This window comes from Chaetomium fimeti, assembly GCF_033439085.1.
Source record: "Chaetomium fimeti strain CBS 168.71 chromosome Unknown B0H64scaffold_1, whole genome shotgun sequence".
Lineage (NCBI taxonomy): Eukaryota > Fungi > Ascomycota > Sordariomycetes > Sordariales > Chaetomiaceae > Chaetomium > Chaetomium fimeti.
In genome coordinates, this window is record NW_026944329.1 from 3,185,044 (window position 1) to 3,205,902 (window position 20,859).

A 20,859-nucleotide genomic window follows, 5' to 3' on the forward strand; every position below is an offset into this window, starting at 1 on the left:
GAACTCCGTAGCTTCATTTGCACTCTTTCCTGGCCCCTCCGGGATGGTAGCTCGCCTGTAAACCCCGAACCTCAATTGAAGAAATCGCGCCCCAACTCCCCGAAACGAAAGGACAACATGAAGGGATGCACCCTAGTCAGGGCCCGCTATTCCCAGAGAACGCCTCAAAAGTAGCAGAACGATGTAATGTAAAAGTGACGAGCCGAAATCAGATGGCGGCAAACGCACGTATGCGTACATAGAATGGCATCTCGGACAGCGGTCATGGTCAACACGACTTAATCCATGTAGAAGTCGCCCTTCAGAATCCTCTCCTGGAAGGCATCGGGCTTCTGGGGTGCCCGCGGCCTCGGAGGCTGTGCGGGAGGCGCGGGCATGTCAGAAACGGACTTGGCCCGATTATGGTGAGGGCTCGGAGGAGCCGGAGGTGGGCCGGCTCGGGGAGGAGAGGCGCTGAGGCCTGAGCCAAAAGAGAACGAGGCTCGAGGGCCTGAGGCGACAGTGCTCTCGGCGCGAGACCTAAGCTGATCGGACCAGTTGAATCCTTGGTCTAATCGAGCAGAAGGGGAGCACAAGTCAGAACCCGCTCTGGACTGGTTTGCAGTGCTTGCCTGGGAAGAAATCTTGCCCCACGTGTAGTTGCCAGCGCCGGAAGACGGTAGTGGCGGCGTGGGCGGACTACCGCGAACGGTGCTGCTACGACGCATCGACTGGGGCTGCCTACCATTGGTGCCAGGGCTAGTAGCGCTTCGTGAGCCTCGCATGGCTTGAGTCGCGCCGAAACTCATCCGGCGGGCGAACGGGGGTACCGGTGCGGTGCGGGTGGTGCTCTCTTCATCCTCGATAGCGTTTTCGTCAATCGAATCCGAGTTTGTGGATAGACTGCCACGGCGAAGGATGGCCGAGGTGCTCGGGGAAGTGCCCGAAAGACCGAGTGTTGTGACGGAGAGTCTCCGGCGTTGGTCGTTGGCCGCGGAAGAGGCGAGTGGGGTAGAAAAGGGTGCCGCCGTGGGTTGCGAGACGGAGTTGTTCCGAAAGAGGTTGGTGAAGGCGCTCGAGGTGATAGAACCGCGCCGCTGCCGGGCCATGTCGTTCGCACTGGTAGTCGGGTTCCCGCTGTCGGAAGACATGGCGAAGAAATGGATGTAAACGCCCGAGGAGGCTGTAGGTTTATATCGACTCTGTCGGTGTTCTCAACGCAAAGCCGGCCGCAAGGGTGGCCTGTCGCAGAGCGGGGGTAGCTTTCGGTCGAATGGAGCGTTGTGTGGGCAGAACCGCGGACTCGTATGTGTTGTAGATTGGGATCGTTCGAGTTGGGCGTTTCGGCGATTTGGGAGTGGTGGAGGCGAAACACTTAAATAGGCGACTGTGTGGGGGGTCGAACGATGATGAGGTGGTGTAACACCGGGATGTCCGTCACTTGGGTTTTGCCTTTCTTTGTCAAACCACTGAGCAAGTTCGATCGGCAGTCCCTCGTTCGATTGGGGATGACCGGGCGCCTTCCTGGTCAACGTCAAGGCGCGAGTCCGGGGCAGGGCACGTTGCGGTGGTCCGGGAGATCCTTTGTTTTCGCCGTGCGTGCGTGCAATCCGCCGCTGGCCGAGAGTCTGGACCAAGTCCGGTCCGGGGAGTGGGCTCAGGCGGGGCGTTTCTGTGACGCTGTACTGACTCGATTGATGCGGTTGTGGACTTGTCACGAGGCAAGTGTCAGGGGAAGAGGGGGTTGGCAAAGATAAGGGGCGAGGTGGAGAGAATGACAGAGCGGGATCACCTCATGAATAAAAAAGAAAGGAAACTGCGACTCCTTCTAGTTCCTCGAGAACTCGGGCCACGGTTGCCCATCGTGCCATCACCCCAAGAAGGCGCGTTGATCACCACACTTGCCCCGAACCAGCGCGGAATGCCGCTATCAGGGTGCCAACAAGGGTTCCAGAAACCTGATTGGCTACCATGTGCCAGAGTGGGTGAAATTGAGTCAATGAACCAATAACATGTGCAGTAGCCTGGTTGATCCTGGGTTCTTGCCCCGCACACCAGGGGGAACGACCCCGGTCCTGACAATCTTGTGTGAACCCAAGCTCCAGCTCGACGTCAGGGCCCCACTATCAAGGCGCATCCAATTGCACCACATGCGGGGTAGCAAGATCGCTCCCCAGCAGGAAGAAGGAGCATATCACATCAACGCGCCTGCTTTTGGTGACGTTGGGCACAAATGCCTGGCTACACGTGGCCCGCCGTTGCTTCCTGTTCCTCAAACCGTTCGAATAAAAAAAAGGCACTCGGAAACGGTGTCAAGCCGGTGGCTTCGGGGCACCATGAAGTGCGTTCTTGGCATCGGGGCGAGGTGATCAATTCGAGCTTAACCAGATTAAGCATTTGGTGTGTGGATTCACTGCCACGACCGACTTGCAACTTGCTTGACTAACAACTAACAAACATTATGCCATCATGCCCGCATTCCGACCTCAAGCGGATATCTACATGGATACGAATACATGCGTGCGTGTCGAGCCGTGTCGAGCGTGTTGATCGTGTGTATGGTTTGCCACGAGCAGTGGCGGCTTGTTCGAGATCTGCCCCTCCATCGCGCCGCTTTTGCAACGGTTTGCCCAAACGAAGGGTGGCGTAGATCGATGATCACAGAGTGCAGTAATGCAGGACCTTCGCTTCTGACTCGCTCTTTACTGTGTAGTACACCCGCAGATGCATTCGGTCTGTTAGCCGCAGCCTCGGCCGGTCTCAAGTCGACAAGCGACTACATTTCATTCGATTAGGGAAACGCAACCAAGGAGCCGTCAGGACAACAAAGACCTCGGCTTGCCATGAATGTCCCACCTATCAACCCCATCCCTACGAATAACCTGTACTCTTTCCAACGCCCAAGATTATTTACCGACGCTCCCGGTCTCGGCAAGATGCGCCTCTCGGGCGGGCGTGCACGCCCGGTCTCAGTGACATGGGCACACATGCTGACGTTTCCCATCCTTCCTCCGGGGAAGCTGGGGAGCATGTAGTAGCGTGAGGAGCATGAGCTGTCTGCCAAGTCTGCAGTTGAGCTAGCAGGGCGTTGCTCGAAGTCTGGCCAATTCCATGTCTCGGAAATATTAAGCAAGCGCAGCTTCCAGATGCAGAGACTGGCCAATGGCTCGGGATCGCTTCTTGAGATGGATCTGCTAACATTTCAGCGAAGCATGGATTGTCGAAACCCCAAGAGATTGGCGAGCGGGGAGGTTGTATCAACAATCGCATTAGCCCCTCTCTCGATCCCCCCCTCTATCAAGCGCACTAGTTACGAGGTTACGTGGTTACCTACCCTCGCCAAATCGGATTCGCTGGCTCTGGGCATGGAGGCATGGGCGAGAACAGAAGAACGAAAGGACCTTCATAGTATGTGCCGACCCGTCCAACTTTGCCTAACGAGATGGGGCAGATATTGCCATGTGCCCTTTGTGATGATGCCGTCCGCTGGGCCACGTCGGCCAATACTTTGCGTCTTGCAACTCACCACCCCCTGAGCTAGACTGTCGAAGAGAGAGGCACCGAACCTGGGTTGTTCGTTCTGTGCACTGTTATCCACCGGTCCAACTCCCATACTTCGAGTGGCGGCCGCTGAAGCATGCAACCAGTTCTAGCCCCTTGCTCCAAGATTCGGAATCCAGACCCCTCTCACCTCAAACGGCTGCTCAACTCCTCTCTGTTCATCCACTCCTCTGCCATGCATACCACCCACCCGCATCTGCCGTATACCTTAGCCCGCAGCAAAAAGCGGAAACCGGTGAAACGACAACACGCAACCAAGTGGATGCCAATAATATCTTGCTGCAACGCCTGCGGGGAGTCGTGTGCCCTCTTGTTTATGTGTGGTTCATCCAGAACGCTCCGCACTCGCACTCGCACTCGATCCGTGATCATGCTTGTTGCCTCGGAGAACACCGTCAACTCAAGCCATCGAGCCTTTCCTTGCTGGACTGGCGTCATGATCATCAGATTTTAGCCATAGCCACCCCAACCCCTGGCCTTCAGATCGCCAAGCCGCGCATCTGGCGGATGTCTGCATGTCTCAAAACTGCCCTTGGATAATGTGGAGGTGTCGTCGCCTGTTTTGCTCCCAGATTCGCCATTGTGGCGTGTTGGTACCGGTAGTTTCCCCGTCTTTCAGATGTTGCTGTCTGGATAACTCCAGGCTATTAATAATGCAAATCGGTATAGGCTATTAGCTCTTATTATTAGTCTATCCCTCGATGCGTGCACAAAAAGTAAACAATGCATCCTCCCAGACCCAGCCAGACATCTCCCCAGACAAATGGCCTCTTAACTCACTGCTCTGTTGTATAGGCAGATCTCTCATCCCAACGTACCTAGTCTAACAGATGCCCCCGAGTTTCGTCCGACCGCCGGAACCTCTTAGGAAATGCAAGTAAGCCGGGAACGCTGATCCCATGATGTGCTCCCGCCCTCCTGGGGAGATCTCGATGCCGAATGCCGAACTTTTGACGCAGCAGCACTTTGTTCCATGTAACTGTGAGGTGTGATGTAAGTGTGACAAGCTCAATCTGAACAGGGGCAATAAGGAAAAAGGGAAGCGAAGGAGCGGGCTATCGCACACGAGCCATGTTGGGCATGGCTCCCCGAGGACCACTGTGATCCGCGGTGTTGGGTGACTCTCGGAGGACCACTGCGACCCGTGGCGCTGGGATGGCTCTCAGAGGACTACCGGGGCCCATGGCGTTGGGGCGAACCCCCCCGGTGGTCTGGGTTCCGGTTCCGGTTTTGATCCCGGTGCCGGCCGTGCTGCGGATGCTCCGTGAACTCCGGGAACGTGTGGTCGCCGGATTTGATGATGAACCTCACTGGCCCTCGGCGGATCCCCGTATACAGAAAACAAACGCTTAAATTCCCGCTCCTCAATCTATAGATGTTCTCCTAAATACCCCCCCCCCCCCCCCCCCCCCCCAAGTCTCCAACCGTCCGGCTCGATGCTCTCCGCCATCTGCCTCCACCGCCGCAACGGACTATCCTCCTCGCCGACCGCCTCCAACCAAGTCTGGTCCTCCCGCTCGCACTCCCCCGAACCCCGGCTCTAACGGGAACTCGACGGGTCGCCATCGGTGCCCTTGTCCTCGCCCTCTCTCGCGTCCAACACCCTCGCCCCCCGTTTCTTGCGCACGGGGATAGCCTCGACCAGAATCTTCCACATGTCGTCCAACAACCCATTCCTCCAAAAAAACACATTATCCACCACCACCTTCTGCCACACCCCACTCGGAATCCAATCCGCCACCAACGCCCTGCCAAACCCCGGATCCAAAACCAACCACACCAGCACCACATCACACAAGTGCGCGAGCGCGGCGCGCAGGCCGAGCAAACGAACCCCGGCGTCGGCCTGGTCGAAGGACATGACCAAGCTGCGGCGCAGGGGGTCGTACAGGCCCGACAGATCCATGGTGCCGAGGGCGGCCGCGGGCGTGGCGTCAAAGAACATCTTGAGCTGCAGCGCCATCTCGTACAGCGCGCGCTGGGCGTCCCCCATCATGCGCTCGAAGCCGACCGACGCGCCGGCGATGTAGGTGTAGACGGCGAGGAAGATCGGGTAGCCGCTGAGCGCGTACTTGAGGGTCATCAACCTTTTTGCCGTAGCTGTGAAGGGGGGCGGTTAGTTTAATGGGGCTATGGGGGGGTGGTGGGAGAGGAAGGAAATTGGCTGGGGGGAACGTACAGTTGCCGTACATGTAGCGGAGAGCGTGGGTGAGCTGCGTTGTGTTGTGTCCGTCGCAGTTGAATACGACGTAGGCCCCGTTCTAGGAAGGGTGTCAGTTGGTGTTGTTGACGGGGAAAAGGGGGCGAGTGCTGGGTATTTAGATACGGGCGGCTTATTGACTTACAGGATCCTTGGGTGGCATTCGAGTCTTGAACCAGTCTGACTCGCGGCAGAGAATGTCACGATGAACCCTCCAAAACCGGTCGCCGCATTTGACGAGGACATCCCATTCGTATTGTGTTTCCCAGAGTCTGTTGAGCTGTTAGCAAGGGTGTTGATGTTTGCGCGTGTCCATGCCACTTACGAGGACTCGCCTCGGTCGTGAGCTGCAATAAGATCACGTAGGCGCTCTTCCCGCCCCGCAAGCATCTTGACTCTCTTTTCCTCCGTCTCGATGATTCGCGCAATAGCATCTTCGATGGTCTCGCCTGGGAGCAGCATGATGAAAGTAGCTGATGAAGGTGCAGAGGTTTTGTGTGAAAGTTGGGTGAATGTAGCTGAAGGCGTGTAGAAGGCCGTATGTGAAGATGCGGATGGAGGACGAGCTACAGACAAAACATCTCCGGCTGAGAAGCGGCGGTACTGCTGCTTATATAGTGGTCCTAGGTCGCCTTCTGATTGCCCCCCGGCCGTGCTCCGGTCGTGCGCAGGTATCGTGATGCCGTCGTTGCCACCGAACCGCTCAGACATTACATCTTTACCATAAGGTGCACCTATCATGTCCGCGTCTCGAGACAGCCGAGGCGCCTCTCGGTCGTGCGCAGGTGTCGTGATGCCGTCGTCGCCACCGAAAAGCTCAGACATTGCATCTTTACCGTAAGGTGCACCTATCATGTCCGCGTCTCGAGACAGCCCAGGCGCCTCTCGGTCGTGCGCAGGTGTCGTGATGCCGTCGTAGTCACGGAAAATCTCGGACATCACATCTTTACCGTAAGGTGCACCTATCATGTCCGCGTCTCGGGACAGCCCAGGCGCATCATCCATGTCCGCCGAAGCGTCTGGACGTGTGACGTGACCGTCTGTGTGTTTAACAACATTGAGACCCGAGTTGTCGTCATTAATAAGTTCCAGGCGTGATGACGCCTTTGGCCTAGGCTTGGGAATTGCGGCCTGGGTGGAAGAGCAGGCCACCGCTCGGATCTCCTGACTGGCCTGTGCATTCTTGGGTCGGGGCCTCGCCGGCGATGGTTTGCCCTTCACTGCCTCGGCATATGAAAATGGTGACCTGGCGGGTTGTTTTGCAGCGGCCCGAGCCTTGGAAGCTGCGGATTTAGGATGCGAACTCTTTGATCCTTGTCCGTCCTGGGATGCGCTTTGGTGTACGCTCGTCGAACCTGGTTTTGGACTCTTCTGGATCGGTTTGGTACCCTGCTTCTGAGATGCCTTCTTGGATACCTGCTGTGCTGTATTTGGCCCGTCTGTCGGAGCACGCATGGGTGCCTGGACATGTGCGGCCACGGCCTTGACCACCTCGGCGGACTTGGGCTCAGGATCGAACAGCTTGTAACCACGCAGAGCATCGGCGTATGATCCCATGCGTGTTTTGCCAGAGGGCCCAGTGGGCCCCATAACGCAGCCAAGTCGCCAGCCGTAAGCCGGCTGCGCAGAATGCTGAATGTGAGGTCGGTCTGCGATGAGTTGTTTGTGGGGTGGTTCATCCAGTTGCTGGGAGACTTTGGGAGAAGGGGAAATAAATCGCTTCTAAAAACGACAAAAAAAACGCCCGTAGTTGTATGTACGGAACAAACGTTGTGGTCGTTTTGCTCTGTTCGTCGGTCGCGTTGTATTGCGTTTTCTGATGTTTTGATTTACGATGTTGATGAATTTTGTGGCCGGTCGGTCAGTCCGTGGAGCTCAAGCCGTCTGATCTTTTGAAAAGGTCAGTCGTTACAGTGAGAGGTTTGTGGTTCGATGAATAAAACACACGTACGCTGGAGCAAGACATTGAGGGAAAGAAGGAGAAGGCGAAAGATGAAGATATCATGCCGGATAAGCCTTGTAACAAAGTTCAATTCCGTCCTTAGAATAACGCTGAGTTCCGCTTGCACAACCTTTACCCCCGAATTTGACCATTCACTTCGTGAACCACCAGATACATGGCCGTGACCCTAGCGTCCGTCGCCTCCAGTCTTGGTCGTGGAATGTATACCAGATCGAATTTGATAATTTGACAAAAGCTGGGTGTACCATAGGCGCGGAAATACCCGAATCAAGAACTGGAAGACGGCGTAGTATCGGAGAGATTTGGACAGTTTGTTAATTCCCATGGGAGTGAGGTCAGTTGCGAAGCTTGGAACCTTTGCTACAAGCGATCGAAGCATCACAAGAGACGAAGCTCGGATTAGGTAGCGTGAGACTACCTATGGCGGGAACCACGGAACGTCGGGGAGCGGGGACGCAGGATATGGCGTGGCAGCTTTGTGACTCCTTGAGGGGGGAGGAGGAGGCGCACGCGTAGCAACAGCGGAAGCAACAGTAAGGGGGATTACCCACCGCATACGCGGGTGCGGTGTCGATTACCGAGTTTAACTATGATTTGATCATAAAGATCTTTACGGTGTTAGCCAATCTCCAACCGATAACCTGGAACCCGGAATTCTCACCTGGTTGAGTGCCGCGCTGTCCGCAAATGCCATCTTCTTTTGGGCGATGAACCTCGACCTTGCCAGGTATCTGCTCGAGCCCGTAGGGACAGGCGTTGAATAGCCACTGCCACTCGGCGTGGACAAGCTGCTTTCTGCGGGCGTGGGCGCTGAAGACGACTCCGAAACAGCCTCCTTTTTCCTTCGCTTCCTCTCTTTGGATATACTGTCGCCCGTCTCGGCTCCCGACTCTGCCGCTGCTCTGTCTTTCCTACTCTTCTCCTTTTTCTCTTTTTTGTCCTTTTTATCTTTCTTGTCCCTTTTCTTGTCTTTCTTCTCCTTCTTGGCCTTCCCAGCTTCGGAGGTGCTGCCAGCGTCATCCGGAGACTCGGTGGTTTCTGGCGTCACAGTTGGTGCCTCGCATTCCTCGGGCTCAGTCATCCTCGTCTTTGACTTCTTGTCCTTTTTCTTCTTTCCTCCTTCCTCGTTCACATCAGCCTCGGACTCCGCTTTCCTCTTCTTAGATTTCTTTTCCTTTTTGCTCGACTTGTCGTCTTCTGGATCGGACCCTCGGTCGGCCTTCCGCTTTTTGGATTTCACCGCGGCAGGCGCTGACGCGTCGCTCACTTCTGCGGAATTTGGCGCCTCCTCCGCCTCATCGTCGGGCGTTTGCTTAACTTGATCGCCAACCAGCCACCCGCCCTTGACGAATCGGATCGTCCCGAATTTCCTCTCCATGTAAAGACTGAGTTTCACATCATCCCGAACCTTCCGCTCCGTCTCCAGCGTCTCTTCGCTCTTGCCATTTAGGCGCCCAAGTAGGTGCTGAAACGCATCGAGGCCGGTACATTCGTCGCCATTATTTCGCTTGGCTCCTAGGCCGAGAGTGTCGTCCTTGAGGGTAACCCTGATGTGCGTCGTGTTGGCTTCGGTGTGCCATTCCGCATGTGGAGCGTCCTTCGCACCAAGGTACTCGCCTGGCTGCCACCCCTGAGCCCTAAGGATCTTCTGGCCAAACGTGTCGGTATTGCGCGACCATTTGGTGTTGTTCGGGTCGTTGCCAAGTTTCCGCTTGCTATTTCGCTTGTTAGCCACCTCGAATTCAAGATTGAGACCATTTCCTCACTTTTTGGCACCAGCGAGACCCATTTTGATCCAAAGGGACGCAGCTTTGCGGAGCTGCGATCTTCAGGGAAACGGGCGAGAGTGAGGTGTCTCGTACTATGTTTTCGTCGGTCGTCGTTGCATGTGGATCTGGTAATTTTTGGCGGGGAACGGGTGCAAAAAGACTTTGCCTGCAGACACCGCCCTCTGGTTCGGCCGACCGACAGGGGCCTTGCTGCTTGGACTAGCCAGGGGGTCAACCCACCTTTCCCATTGCCCCACAGTGAGTTGCACTCAGCTATCCATCACCACTCGCAGTTTGTGTGCAGCATACGGACATTGAATGTAATTGTCGCGACATCTGTCGAACTCCCCATCAACATACGGATTAAAATGGCGCCCGCAGCAAATACTGCTAGACAGAGACGCATTTCCGGGTCTGCAAGAGCTCCGGTTGACTCTGACTCGGACGCCGAATATAAAGCCTACAATGGCCGGCTGAAAGAAGCGAGTGCAGCTCGAACCCGCCTGCGGAAGGTATGAGCACAAACACTTATACTCAGTTTCTTGAAGCTCTCTCAGCTTACCATATAACCCTACGGCATAGGCTAAGCAAACCCGCGACAGAAACCGCACCGCCCTCGCCACAGCCTACGAGTCCTCCCTCAAGCAAATCGAATCTCGCATCCAAAAGTCCGTTACCAAACACAACGACTTGCGGTACGCCTCCCCACTCCTCGAATTTCCACCATCCATACTCCCTCCCATGCACTTCCCCCCTTCCACCCCAGCCCCACCAAACCACCCTCCTAACTAACCCCCCCGCCTAAAAAAAAACAGATCCGCAATCCACATCTCGCACCTCAAGCGCCTCAAACAAGCCATGGACCGCCGCGACGAAAAGGCCGGCCAGATCGCCCGCCGGCTGGCCGAGCACCAGCGCCGCATGCTGAACCTGGCCATCCAGCTGCAGGCGCTGTATGAGGGTCGCAAGGAGGATGTGGCGGCGCTGGTTAAGGACGCCCCTGTTTCTGGGCGGGAGGGTCGTGGGGGAGGGGAGGATCGTGAGGCTCGTGATGGCAAGGAGGTAGTGGGACGGATGGGGGCGTTGCTTGGGTTTGGGGCTGGTTGGAGAGCGGGTGCGGGGGGGAAGGCTGGTGGCGGTTCCCGGGGAGGGGTGGTGTAGGGTTGCTAGGAGGCGGAGTTCGGGTGTGGATTTGCTGGAGTTTCGGTTGCTTGTTTGCTGGTCGGAGGATACCCCTATTGCTTGAATGTTGAGGTGTTGCTAGTGTTGTTATTGGGACACGGGGTGGAAGCCAGCCGTTTTGCTGACATCGTACCGGAGGTGCCGGTGTAAGAGCGGAATCATGAATTTGTTTTAACGCCAGGTCTATGCTTCCGTATATGATACATGCTATCGTGGCAACCCAACCTCGGGTCCCGTACTTTAGACCTTGAAGCCAAACCCAGCCATGCAGCTCCGGTACTGGGCTATTGTCGACTGGCAGTCCTTCTGGGGGTCGGCGGCGTTGGAGAATAGCATGCACTCGTCACGCTTAGACTTTTCATCCTTGCAGACGCAGCAGGGCTGTTGACCATCCTTGTTAGAAACTACCATGTCCCCAGTTCGGGTTTTGTTGGCGCACCTTGGGCTTCGACGCAGCGTCAGTCGCCTGAGCCGAAATAGCGGGAGCAGTGCTGGAGCCGATGGACGCTGGGTTGGTCAGCAAGGTGCTCACGGCGAAAAGAGGATGAATACTCACGCATCTGAGCAGCCTGGCTTGCCATGATGAAAAAGAGTGACTGTGCTGTTTCCTGCAAACTGCACTGAATGCCAATAGTGAGGTGTTTTGTCGAGATTGGGACGTGAAGGTGGTCTTGCACAAGATGTTGATTTGTCAATTGCTTCCCGAACCTTTTCCCGCTATGACAGGGGTGTGGTATGTGCCAAGTTGCAATGGCGTCAGCGGCCCGCATGTCACCTGACACCCCTAACCGTGACCATTCGGGAAACAAACAAAACAACGGAACGGGGCAACCAGAATCATGAATCTATACCAACGGAAACGTACGGACCTAACCATTACATATCATAGCACCGCCCGTTATAAGTGGTTCTGTGTTATTTGAGGCACCCATGGCTGTACTATTGCTCGCTATATCAAGTTACTTCCGAGTCTCCTGACATAACCCCCCTACATTCGGTTCATTCATGAACCGCCCCCTCCAGCCCTCTTCCTCACCTCCCCCAATCCCACAGACCCAACCCCCCCCCCCCCTCCCTACCCAAACCCAATCAAATCCCCCACCAACACCGTCCGATACTTCTCCACGCCCTCCCTCAACCTAACCAACACCCCCGCCGCAAGCACCTTCACCTTCTCCTCCTCGCCCCCCTCATCGCCCCCCCTCAACCCCCCAAACACCCCCGCGACCCACTCCTGCGCCTCCACGACCTCCTTCCCCAGCTCCACGCAGACATCGCGCATCCGGTCCGCGTTCACGTCCAGCAGCGCCACGAACGCGAACAGCACCGCCTGCGTGACGGCCAGATCCCCGACCGCCTGCGCGCGCACGCTGGTGCTCAGCAGCAGCCGCCACAGCTCGGAGGTCAGCTGCGGCAGGGCCAGCGTGCTGGGCCCGGCGGCGTGCAAGATCAGGGCGAGGGTTTTGAGGTAGAGGGCTAGCAGGTAGGGGTGGAAGAGGATGGCGCGGCTGCCGCCGCGTGTTGTGGAGGAGGCGTGCACGGCGGCCTGGAAGCGGGCGGCGAGCGGGGCGAAGAAGGAGGTACCGAGGAGGTGGGCGGTTGTGTTTGGGATGGCGCGGACGCGGGGTTTGGCGGGGTGGGTGGATTTGTATTTGATTCGGGGGTTGGTTGGGGAGAGGTGTTCATCTTCTTTTTGATTCTGAGAGCCGTTGTTGTTAAGGCGGGAGGTGAAGGTGGAGAGCTTGAGAACGTCCGGGCCGGTGGCCGCATCGGCGGCTGTTGCTGCCATCGGGGCGAGGAAGGTGGAAGTAAGTGTGGTGGCGATGTTATCGAGAGCGTTAGGTGGGAGGGATTTGAGGGCGGAGGGCTGGGTTTCGGAAGGCTTGTTGCGGAGATATAGCTGCCCGACTCGCTCTGGGAGAGTTTTGGAGGGGAACGCCGCCGCCGCCGCGTAGTCGGATGTCTCATAGCCGGCCAGCTCGCGAGCGCTTAAACCGAGGATAATGAGGACCGATGCTCGTTGTGAGACCGAGTAGTCTCCATCAAAGAATGTCTTCGCGAACCATTGACCCATCTTCTCTGGTTTGGCGACGATGATGGCGATCATTCCCTGAACCCTCAACTCGTCAAAATTGTCCATCTCAAACTTGTCACTCAGTCCGACCAGTAACGAAGCGAGCTCCTCGGCGTGTTCCGACACTTCGGTTCCATAGTCTGCTTTCCGCCGAATGAGTGTTGGGGCCGTCGCCAGAGCGAGCTTCTGGTGATCGTAGCTTTCCGTATCTCGAAGGTACTTGATCAGGTCCCTGATGTACACTGGAGCCTTTGGCTTATCGCGCCTAACCAGCGTCGCGTCGTCGTCCGAGTCTTCTGCATCAGAATCTGGTTTTGCGTAAGGGACGATGTCTTCTTCCTCTGGGCCCTCGCCATCGCTGAGTTCCTCGATGACGAAGCCGGTCTGTGGTTGCCGGGTTGCTGGCTTCACAGTCGGCTTTTGAGGCGCTTTGCGTTGCTTTTGCGGGATCTCAGTTTGGGCGTTTAGCAAAGGGTCTAAGGATCCAGTCTCATCTGTGACGCCCGTTAACCCCTTGTACCAACTGCCTTCCTCGTTGCCAGTTTCCTCCATCTTGAAGTTGAGTTGCTTTTCTCCCTTGTCGACAAGAGCAGAAAGCGCTTCGCCCACCACCATGCCGAGAAAACGGGCTCTTTCATGAGGAGCCGATAATCTGTTCGACACGGCACTGAGCCAGGTGCTCGACCTCAACAGTAAGGCTAACTTTATGGGCGCCTTCCTGTGCACGTATCCAGCGGTTAAAAGTAGGACCTGGGCGTGAGCTGTGGCCTCAGTTAGCTCGAATCCCTGGCACGTTAGGCTTGGTACTAGCCTTCTTGTTGCAGCATTGGGGAATGCTTGATGTAGAGCTGGTCGCCAAACTGACCGAGGCTCTTTTCAAGTGTAGTAACGAGCTCGTCCCGTTCTTGAGAGACGACCGCCATGACCGCCCGTCGGATACCAACGCCTTCCCCAAGTCCAGCGCCGGAGGAGCCAGTCAGCCACTCCACGAGATGGCGGGTGCCATTTTCTACCGAGCCAAGTATTCCGTTAAGGGCACCAGCCACGGCAGAGATGAGTGGCTGAGTTGCTTCGGACTCACAGCGGCCAAGACGATCTAAATGCCCAGTAGAAAACATCTTGAGAACGGAATAGAGTACCTTCCGTTGCTCAGTTTGCGGTAGGCCGCCTACCAGAAGGCCGAATCTCTTGGGTTCGGCCTGTGGCTTCAAAACAAGCTCGGATATGAGCTGCTTGATGAGTACATCTGCCCTTGTTAGCCCGACTCATGATTACAGGGTTGTTGCGAAAACGTACCAGAGTGGCCAAGGCGAAGAGCTTTGGCAAACAGGTCAGGGGCAAGTTTGGTTTCGCTGGGTGTCAGATCCGACAACGCCAGTGTCACAATATTCCGGCCAAGCCATCGGGTGTATCGCGATGAGTCGGCAGGCCAGATGTTGTCTACCCTCTTGCTAGAGGCATCACCCTTGACGATGTCTTCCGCCTCTGCTGCTAATGAGATAATCCGAGAAGCGCCAAAAGTGGCGACAATTTCCTGTATTCTCGGTCTTACTCTTGCTGCAGCTTCCTGGCTAGATGTTGCAAGGCGGTATGCTTCTAGAAGCCAGCCGTCGCCCTCAATGATACGGCATAAGAGATCCAACAGAATACCGATGTTCAAAGGTATGTCGGGACGCTTGACATTTGTAGATGCCTCAGCCTTGGTTTCATGTATCAGAGCCCTGAGACGAACAAGGATGGCGTTCACTCCTGTGATGCCTGATAGACAGTACAAGAGCAGCTTCAGCCCTGAGTTTTTATTTTGATGAACATCTTCGATGAGCAAAGCCCAGTAATTCGGCACAATCTCCGCGACCAAGACCTGTATAAGCTGGGCACTCAGAGGACTTGGTAGCTTGATAGTCGGGAGGCCATTTGTTTCGTGGCGAGAAAGAAAGGTCAAGACTGAGATCAAGAAGTTGTAGTCAGGTTCGTGCTTGAGTATCCCAAGAGCATCCGCTAGTGTGGTGAGATGAGTGTGATGCTGTGGTTTGGGTGTTGGCTCTGGGTTCTTGGAGTGGGATTGAACACTCGACAATCGTAAAAAATCGGGTTCTGCTTCGTTTTTGGCCATACGGGTTATGCCCGCCGGCCTCAGTAACTCGTCCATTTTCGAGGATGCCCAGCGATAGTACGTTGAATATCTTTTTGTTTTGGGGCAGCGCTGCTGTGAATCCGGGTGACCGGGGTTGGGTGTAAGAGATCGAACGGTGGATGATGTTAGTGGATGGATGTGATCTGGGCGAGAGCGTCCCTTGTTTCCCTTGTGGGCTCAGTGGCTCACTGGCTCGGTGAGCAACCCATGGGCAAACGAAGCTGCATTTACTCAATTTAGTTTGATTTCACTCGGTCTCTTCTTCGATGTATTATGCTCTATTTCTTATCTTCCTTTTGGTGTTCGGCTTTGATTAAGTTATTTGGTCAGAGGGTGAGTGGGTGGTCAAGCACTGAAAGGCCGGGTCTCAGCGGCGCCTAAGATAAGAGCGGGGAACCGGACCACGATAAGCCCCAACCCTGGGTGCCTCGGTGAGACCAACAGCTCCCCCTCTACCATCCTACTTCGGGCTTATTTTCTGCTTTAGAAGACAATTTAAACCTGGGCTAACAAAGCCGCCAAAAAAGTCGCCGGCCCGCTCGAACCAGAATAACGCCCATAGACATGGCCACCGCTCAAGTGTACCCGGCCTCGGAACCGGCAAGATGGATCTACCTCGACAGGATCCGGACCCGACCCGGACCTTTCACGAACCCCGACATCTTCAGCGGTGAGCCGGTGGCCGCGGCTATGGAAGCGATGAAGATATTGGTTATTGGCGCTGGAGGGCTGGGCTGTGAGCTCTTGAAGAACCTCGCGTTATCTGGGTTTAAGGATATCCACGTCATCGACATGGACACGATCGATATCTCGAACTTGAACCGGCAATTCCTCTTCCGACAGGCAGACGTCGGCAAGTCCAAGGCCGAAGTGGCCGCCCGGTTCGTGGAAAAGCGGGTAAAGGGGGTCAAGATTACACCACACAACTGCAGGATCCAGGATTTCGACGAGGACTTCTACATGCAGTTCCAGCTTGTCGTCTGCGGACTGGACAGCATCGAGGCGCGCCGGTGGATCAATGCGACGCTGATCAACATGGTGGACGAGGAGGTCGAGGACAGCTACAAGCCTCTCATTGACGGGGGCACAGAGGGATTCAAGGGCCAAGCCCGCGTCATCTTCCCAACCGTCACATCCTGTATCGAGTGCCAACTCGACATGCACGCCCCGCGCGCCGCCGTCCCACTCTGCACCCTCGCCAGCATCCCCCGACAGCCAGAACACTGTGTCGAATGGGCGCACGTCATCGCCTGGGACCAGGAGAAGCCCTTCCCCGAGCTCGACAAGGACGACCCGGACCACATCACCTGGCTATACCAAAAGGCGCTGCTGCGCGCGCAGGAGTTCAACATCCCGGGGGTGACGTACTCCCTGACGCAGGGGGTGGTCAAGAACATCATCCCGGCGATCGCGGCGACCAACAGCGTGATCGCGGCGGCGTGCTGCAACGAGGCGCTCAAGATCGCGTCCAACTGCGCGCCCTTCCTGGGCCTGCCCGAGGAGAATTACATGATGTACTCGGGCAACGACAGCGTCTACACGTACACGTTCAAGCACGAGAAGAAGGACGACTGCCCCGTGTGCGGGCAGCTGGCGCGCGACCTGGCCGTCGACCCGGCCTGGACCCTGCGCGAGCTGGTCGACTCCTTCGCCGCCCTGCCCGAGGCCCAGCTCAAGAAGCCGAGCCTGCGCGCCGAGGGCAAGACCCTGTACATGCAGTCGCCGCCGAGCCTGGAGGCGCAGACGCGGCCAAACCTGGACAAGACGCTGGTGGAGCTGGGGCTGGAGGCGGGGCAGGAGATTGGCGTGACGGATCCGGCGTTTGCGACGGTGCTTTTCAAGTTTAAGCTCAAGTTCAAGCAACGAGGAGGGGCATAGTCGAAGAGGGGTCTGATTTCTAGAAATGGGCATATTTTGCGAGGCGTCAGGGGAAAAGGATCCAAATGCAGATTACAACGGGCGAGATGACTGGCAGGATATCACGGCGCGACGAACGAGCAAAGTCATTGCTCAATGGCCTTGAGCCAGGCATAAACACACAGAACATACAAACGGCATCTAGACGAATGGCGCTGATATTAAATCCAAATGGAAACTTCTATTTTCCACCCTGATTGACCTGTCTACGTAAAAAGGCAGAGAAACACCGGTGGCCAACCCTCCCTTTTTACAACCCCCTTGACGCCATACCCATGTTTAAGATGCACAGAGAAAGGGGTATATACCCACAAATACCGGTCCGCCACATCCTTTTTCTATCTGACCATGTTTTGGACTTGCTTCTCCAGATCCTGCGCCCGCTTCTTCAGATGTGCGACCGACTCCAAGAAGATGGCATCGCTCTCCCACTGTCCGGTGCTCTCGACCAGGTAGATGAAGTGATCCCTCCTGCGGCCGAGCTTCACCTTGCCCTTGAACTCCTCGTGTCGTAGGCACTCCCTGCTGACGGTATCCCGCATCGGGTCCGCCACCACGGCCTTGTCCTCGCCTTCGTGGCCTTCGTACCCGCTCCCCTTCTTCGCCGCCTCCTTCTTCGTCACCTTCTCGAGTTTGATGACGCCCTGGGGGAAGCATCGCATGAACTTCTCGGCGTCTCGCCCGAGGATGGGCCGTTCGATCTTGATTACGGGCATCAGCCGGTACGATGCGGTGGCAACGGGCGAGAACTTGGAGTGGTCTGACCCGACGCCTTTGTGCATGTGCATCGAGAGCGAGATCTCCTGCCCTGGGCGCAGCTTGGCGATCAGGATATCCGGATTGACGGGTGCGATGGTGTCGGCACCCGAGAAGTACTTGTCCTGGCGGCCGACAGGGCAGAACTCGATGTCGCGCGCGTAGACATGGGCGTGCTTGTAGAGCTTGGTGGGATCTGTCTCGCCCGCCGCGGCTTTCTCGTTGTGCTCGCATTGGATTTCGAGGCGGAGCGAGACGGTGTTGTTGTCGTAGTAGCTATTGTTGATCTCGGATTCGTCGGTCGGTTTTCGCCACCATTTCAAAAAGTTGTGCAGCCCCTCGTGGCCGCCCTTGAAGGGGATCAAGCCAAGCCGGTGGGAGAGAACTTCGTCTTGAATGACGGAGGTGTTGTTGTTGATGAATACCGTCTCAATCGCGAGAGTCGGGATGTCGGCGATCATGATGCGCCGGAAGGCGTTGGCGATGGAGGCGTCGATGCCAATGAGGGAAAACGAGGCCTCAAAGGGATCATTCTGGTGGAATTCGACGCTGAACCCTCGCCTGAAGGACTCGATGTCCCAGCTGTGGTCCTCGCCCGGGTAGTGCCCGGGAAAATCGCTTGACGATACATGGGTGATGGTCTCATCCTTAATGCCGACGATCTGGATTCAAGGCGGTGTTAGGCTTGCTTATCCCCTGAACTCAAGACATGCAATAAGAGAAGCGCACCTTCCGCTCCTCGAGCTCCTCTTTTGTTGGCGGTTTGTGAGGCATTGTGATCGATCTGATTTGTTGGTGGGGTTGTCACGTTTGTCGACGCTGCAGGCCTGGAAATTCTTCGACCAGAGCTGCTCGCTCGCAAAAACGGCAGAACTTTTTCCTTATCGCGGGGAAATTTTGACCGCCTTTGCCGGGCCCACTACGGAGGCGGCAGGAGGTCCCGTCTGCCCGTGCTGCATGAACTTGGCCACCCCATTGATGCCGTGAGTTGAGCACTCGGAATGCTATTGTGGTATGTCGAGTGTACACAGTTAGCTCGGGGAGGCCGGGCTAATTATGTCCGCATGGTTCAACTTTGATATCATGAGAGTAAGAGTTTAAGGATAGGGTTTGGTTTATTGTGCCCTGGCTTCTACGATTGCTGTTGTTGAGAGTGTAGGTCAATTAACCTGCATTGCCTTCATTCAAAACAACTGGACCCGGGAAGGCGATGGACGGTTCTCTCCTTTACCTTGAACCCCAAGCTGCCGAGATTTATCGATGGATGGATCGATGGAGAGGTTCTCGAAACTCCATCTCGTGAACTTCACCTCTGCTGGCCAATAAGAAGAGTCCTAAAGGGAGCACGGCACTCGGATAAAACCCACGCCGCAACCACCCAATCAGGAGCTTGAGGGGGGGGTTGAGCAATTGAAGCTTGGGGGATCAGTGACGACCGCCGTAAAACGTGCTGTGCTCCCCACTAGCGAACAACCCGAAGCTCACTGCCAGCCATTGACGCCGGAGAAGAGGCAGCAACCCGGGAGAGCGCAACCGGCAATCTCCTTCTCCTCGACACTCTCTCCACTCCATCCTCCACACACAACCATGTCGGCGACGCTGTACCGGCTCGCCGGCCGCAGTGCCAAGCGACTCTGTACCCGAACCCGAACGTCGCCATCACCAGCGCTCGCCAGCTCCATCTCACATCCCGCCCGCGCATTCTCCGCCTCGGCCCTCCGTCGCTATGCCGAACCTCAGGAGTACCAAGGCACCCGCCTGGTTCCGACGGGCCCCGACTTCGCGACCCCCGTCGACCCCTATGACCTCCACGCCCAGCTCAACAATGGCAACACCAGTGCCACGAAAAAATCCCGCGACGAATCAGTCGAGGATCGCAAAGTGCGCCACTACACGGTCAACTTCGGCCCCCAGCATCCGGCTGCCCACGGCGTGTTGCGCCTGATTTTGGAACTGAACGGCGAGGAGATCATCCGGTCGGACCCGCACGTCGGCCTGTTGCACCGCGGCACCGAGAAGCTGTGCGAGTACAAGACGTACCTGCAGGCGCTCCCCTACTTTGACCGTCTCGACTACGTCTCCATGATGACCAACGAGCAGTGCTTCTCGCTGGCCGTCGAGAAGCTGCTCAACATCGAGATCCCCGACCGCGCCAAGTTCATCCGGACCCTGTTCGGCGAGCTCACCCGCGTGCTGAACCATCTCATGGCCGTCCTCACCCACGCCATGGATGTTGGTGCGCTGACGCCGTTCCTGTGGGGTTTCGAGGAAAGAGAGAAATTGATGGTTAGTGCAGCACAGAACACCACAAGAGCAGGCGGGAGGGGCGGAGCCATGGATTGTGGAAACTTGAGGGAAAGCAGGACTAGTGAAGCTAATATACATTGCCCAGGAATTCTATGAGCGCGTCTCTGGCGCTCGTCTCCACGCCGCCTACGTCCGCCCTGGCGGCGTTCACCAAGACATCCCTGTCGGCCTGCTCGACGACATCTACCAATGGGCGACCCAGTTTGGCGACCGCATTGACGAGACGGAGGAAATGCTGACGGACAACCGCATCTGGATCAACCGGTTGCAAGGCGTTGGCGTCGTGAGCGCCGCCGATGCGCTCAACCTGTCCTTCACGGGCGTCATGCTGCGCGGGTCCGGCGTCCCCTGGGATATCCGCAAGAGCCAGCCGTACGACGCCTACGACCAGGTCGAGTTCGACGTGCCCGTCGGCACCAACGGCGACTGCTACGACCGCTACCTCTGCCGCATGGAGGAGTTCCGCCAGTCGCTGCGCATCATCATCCAGTGCCTCAACAAGATGCCCGCCGGCCCCGTCCGCGTCGAGGACTACAAGATCTCGCCCCCGCCCCGCTCCGCCATGAAGGAGAACATGGAGGCCCTCATCCACCACTTCCTGCTCTATACCAAGGGCTACGCCGTCCCGCCGGGCGACACCTACTCGGCCATCGAGGCGCCCAAGGGCGAGATGGGCGTGTACGTCGTCAGCGACGGCTCCGAGCGCCCCTACCGCGTGTCCATCCGCGCTCCGGGCTTTGCCCATCTTAGCGGCTTCGATCACGTCTCGAGGGGGCATCTGCTGGCTGACGCCGTGGCTGTCATTGGCACCATGGATCTGGTGTTTGGTGAGTTCTTGTTTTCTTTTTTTTTTTTTTTTTTTTGTAAAAGTCGAGTGTCATGCTAACGCCGTCGCAGGCGAGGTTGATCGGTAAACTTGGGGAAACCAAAATCAAAGACTGGGAAATCATCGCGGATGGAAATCAATTTGATGAGAAAATCATTGCGGTGCGGTTCTAGCGCGGTGTGGTTTGTTCC

At 56.6% G+C, this 20,859-nt stretch overlaps 9 protein-coding genes across 9 annotated transcripts; 3 read left to right on the top strand and 6 right to left on the bottom strand.

Moving 5' to 3' along the window:
• Window positions 1-226: 226 nt before the first annotated feature.
• On the bottom strand, window positions 227-1,442 carry B0H64DRAFT_24002 (uncharacterized protein). Its single transcript, XM_062799829.1, has one exon. The coding sequence runs from the start codon at window positions 1,128-1,130 to the stop codon at window positions 279-281; it is 852 nt and encodes a 283-aa protein (XP_062664318.1). The 5' UTR covers window positions 1,131-1,442; the 3' UTR covers window positions 227-278.
• A 3,509-nt stretch (window positions 1,443-4,951) lies between these two features.
• Window positions 4,952-6,550, bottom strand: B0H64DRAFT_381918 (uncharacterized protein). The gene is made up of 4 exons (XM_062802832.1): window positions 6,066-6,550; window positions 5,886-6,012; window positions 5,720-5,801; window positions 4,952-5,640 (listed from the first exon to the last, which is right to left on the bottom strand). Exons 1-4 carry the CDS (start codon window positions 6,479-6,481, stop codon window positions 5,081-5,083), a joined length of 1,185 nt encoding a protein of 394 aa, XP_062664319.1. The 5' UTR covers window positions 6,482-6,550; the 3' UTR covers window positions 4,952-5,080.
• A 1,636-nt stretch (window positions 6,551-8,186) lies between these two features.
• B0H64DRAFT_24105 (protein PXR1) lies at window positions 8,187-9,724 on the bottom strand. Its single transcript, XM_062799839.1, has 3 exons — window positions 9,470-9,724; window positions 8,365-9,418; window positions 8,187-8,311 (listed from the first exon to the last, which is right to left on the bottom strand). Exons 1-3 carry the CDS (start codon window positions 9,490-9,492, stop codon window positions 8,291-8,293), a joined length of 1,098 nt encoding a protein of 365 aa, XP_062664320.1. The 5' UTR covers window positions 9,493-9,724; the 3' UTR covers window positions 8,187-8,290.
• A 116-nt stretch (window positions 9,725-9,840) lies between these two features.
• Window positions 9,841-10,804, top strand: B0H64DRAFT_437944 (uncharacterized protein; the record flags this gene model as incomplete). Its single annotated transcript, XM_062806301.1, has 4 exons — window positions 9,841-9,984; window positions 10,055-10,167; window positions 10,288-10,534; window positions 10,793-10,804. The coding sequence occupies 4 exons, from the start codon at window positions 9,841-9,843 to the stop codon at window positions 10,802-10,804; spliced, it is 516 nt and encodes a 171-aa protein (XP_062664321.1).
• A 90-nt stretch (window positions 10,805-10,894) lies between these two features.
• Window positions 10,895-11,235, bottom strand: B0H64DRAFT_437945 (cytochrome C oxidase copper chaperone-domain-containing protein; the record flags this gene model as incomplete). The annotated part of the gene is made up of 3 exons (XM_062806302.1): window positions 10,895-11,035; window positions 11,094-11,161; window positions 11,211-11,235. The coding sequence occupies 3 exons, from the start codon at window positions 11,233-11,235 to the stop codon at window positions 10,895-10,897; spliced, it is 234 nt and encodes a 77-aa protein (XP_062664322.1).
• A 494-nt stretch (window positions 11,236-11,729) lies between these two features.
• On the bottom strand, window positions 11,730-15,161 carry B0H64DRAFT_470831 (telomere length regulation protein-domain-containing protein; the record flags this gene model as incomplete). Its single annotated transcript, XM_062807849.1, has 3 exons — window positions 14,025-15,161; window positions 13,540-13,974; window positions 11,730-13,489 (listed from the first exon to the last, which is right to left on the bottom strand). The coding sequence occupies exons 1-3, from the start codon at window positions 14,875-14,877 to the stop codon at window positions 11,730-11,732; spliced, it is 3,048 nt and encodes a 1,015-aa protein (XP_062664323.1). The 5' UTR covers window positions 14,878-15,161.
• Window positions 15,162-15,163: 2 nt separating this feature from the next.
• Window positions 15,164-16,969, top strand: B0H64DRAFT_381927 (uncharacterized protein). The gene has a single exon (XM_062802833.1). It carries the CDS (start codon window positions 15,427-15,429, stop codon window positions 16,738-16,740), a length of 1,314 nt encoding a protein of 437 aa, XP_062664324.1. The 5' UTR covers window positions 15,164-15,426; the 3' UTR covers window positions 16,741-16,969.
• Window positions 16,970-18,391, bottom strand: B0H64DRAFT_381929 (DNA-directed RNA polymerase). The gene is made up of 2 exons (XM_062802834.1): window positions 18,265-18,391; window positions 16,970-18,197 (listed from the first exon to the last, which is right to left on the bottom strand). The coding sequence occupies exons 1-2, from the start codon at window positions 18,307-18,309 to the stop codon at window positions 17,118-17,120; spliced, it is 1,125 nt and encodes a 374-aa protein (XP_062664325.1). The 5' UTR covers window positions 18,310-18,391; the 3' UTR covers window positions 16,970-17,117.
• A 731-nt stretch (window positions 18,392-19,122) lies between these two features.
• On the top strand, window positions 19,123-20,756 carry B0H64DRAFT_437949 (NADH-ubiquinone oxidoreductase 49 kDa subunit mitochondrial precursor; the record flags this gene model as incomplete). Its single annotated transcript, XM_062806303.1, has 3 exons — window positions 19,123-19,821; window positions 19,928-20,669; window positions 20,740-20,756. The coding sequence occupies 3 exons, from the start codon at window positions 19,123-19,125 to the stop codon at window positions 20,754-20,756; spliced, it is 1,458 nt and encodes a 485-aa protein (XP_062664326.1).
• Window positions 20,757-20,859: the final 103 nt, after the last annotated feature.

Coding starts and splice junctions, on each gene's coding strand:
- B0H64DRAFT_381929 (XM_062802834.1), bottom strand. CDS start 18,309: ATGCCTCACAAACCGCCAACAAAAGAGGAGCTCGAGGAGCGGAAG. Junction 18,198..18,264: donor AGGAGCTCGAGGAGCGGAAG/GTGCGCTTCTCT, acceptor CCTTGAATCCAG/ATCGTCGGCATTAAGGATGA.
- B0H64DRAFT_381918 (XM_062802832.1), bottom strand. CDS start 6,481: ATGATAGGTGCACCTTATGGTAAAGATGTAATGTCTGAGCGGTTCGGT. Junction 6,013..6,065: donor CACGACCGAGGCGAGTCCTC/GTAAGTGGCATG, acceptor ACAGCTCAACAG/ACTCTGGGAAACACAATACG. Junction 5,802..5,885: donor GAATGCCACCCAAGGATCCT/GTAAGTCAATAA, acceptor CACCCTTCCTAG/AACGGGGCCTACGTCGTATT.
- B0H64DRAFT_381927 (XM_062802833.1), top strand. CDS start 15,427: ATGGCCACCGCTCAAGTGTACCCGGCCTCGGAACCGGCAAGATGGATC.
- B0H64DRAFT_24105 (XM_062799839.1), bottom strand. CDS start 9,492: ATGGGTCTCGCTGGTGCCAAAAA. Junction 9,419..9,469: donor GGTCTCGCTGGTGCCAAAAA/GTGAGGAAATGG, acceptor CAAGCGAAATAG/CAAGCGGAAACTTGGCAACG. Junction 8,312..8,364: donor ACAGCGCGGCACTCAACCAG/GTGAGAATTCCG, acceptor AACACCGTAAAG/ATCTTTATGATCAAATCATA.
- B0H64DRAFT_24002 (XM_062799829.1), bottom strand. CDS start 1,130: ATGTCTTCCGACAGCGGGAACCCGACTACCAGTGCGAACGACATGGCC.